The 793-nt window shown below is 64.6% G+C and overlaps 1 protein-coding gene across 1 annotated transcript in view; it reads left to right on the top strand.

The window, feature by feature from the left end:
• Positions 1–793, top strand: part of LOC102378650 (protein O-GlcNAcase-like) — a 16062-nt gene that overhangs the window by 12339 nt on the left and 2930 nt on the right. The window contains exons 16-17 of the mRNA XM_025191909.1: positions 14–71; positions 161–368. Of these exons, the coding sequence (XP_025047694.1) occupies positions 14–71; positions 161–368 (266 nt within the window). The remainder of the gene's footprint in view (positions 1–13; positions 72–160; positions 369–793) is intronic.

Here is a 793-nt window from a genome sequence, read left to right as displayed (position 1 = left end):
CCTCCCCCCCCAGCCACAGGGACTGGGATGAGGCTGGCATGCCTGTTGTACTGGGACATGCCTGGTGGGTGGTGCTGGGGTGGGGGTCTGGGGGTGCCGTGTCCTGGGAGTTTGTGTGGCTGATGTCACTGCCCCAGGAGAAGGGGTGCCCGTGGCCCAGCTGTGCTCTTGCCCTGGCTGACAGGCTCCTGGGTAGCTTCCTGCGGCTGAGCCCCAAGTACACGTTCGTGCTGGAGGACACGGCAGGGCCCTGTGGGTATGCAGCCGGCACCCTCCATGCCCAGCGCTTCCTGCAGCTGCGCGAGCACATCTGGCTGCCCACCATGCGGCTCAAGTACCCCCGTGCCCCGGACAGCGCTGCTGCGCAGGTGAGGCCCTGCTGGGTTCGGGGGCTGGGGCTGGGGGACGCGGGTGGCGGGGAAGGTGCCTAAGAGGGGACTCGACAGCAGTGTCCAGAAGGCAGGTGGTTTCCTGACAGAGGAGGGAAAACACCTTCCTTCCACTGCTGCAGACAGCAGGACAGGGGCCCATGGCTGGAAGATCAGAGATTGACAAATTTATAATCTTACAGAGTCCCAGAGCCGTGGGACTGGCAGGGACCTCCATGGGTCACATCCAGTCCAACCCTGGCCTGAGACAGGATCAGCCCCGTCCAAATCAGCCCAGACAAACCCCGTGTCTAACCTCATAGCACACGACACAGTCGCCCCTGGCACAGCCCCAGACGTCACCCCTGCCCCCAGGATGCAGCTGCCAACGTCCTGCTGCTGCCAGGGGGGGCATGGACACTGCC

The sequence above is a fragment of the Alligator sinensis genome, unplaced genomic scaffold, assembly GCF_000455745.1.
Source record: "Alligator sinensis unplaced genomic scaffold, ASM45574v1 scaffold1334_1, whole genome shotgun sequence".
NCBI lineage: Eukaryota > Metazoa > Chordata > Crocodylia > Alligatoridae > Alligator > Alligator sinensis.
Note: the sequence above shows the minus strand (reverse complement) of the source record. Positions and strands in the feature narration are given on the sequence as shown.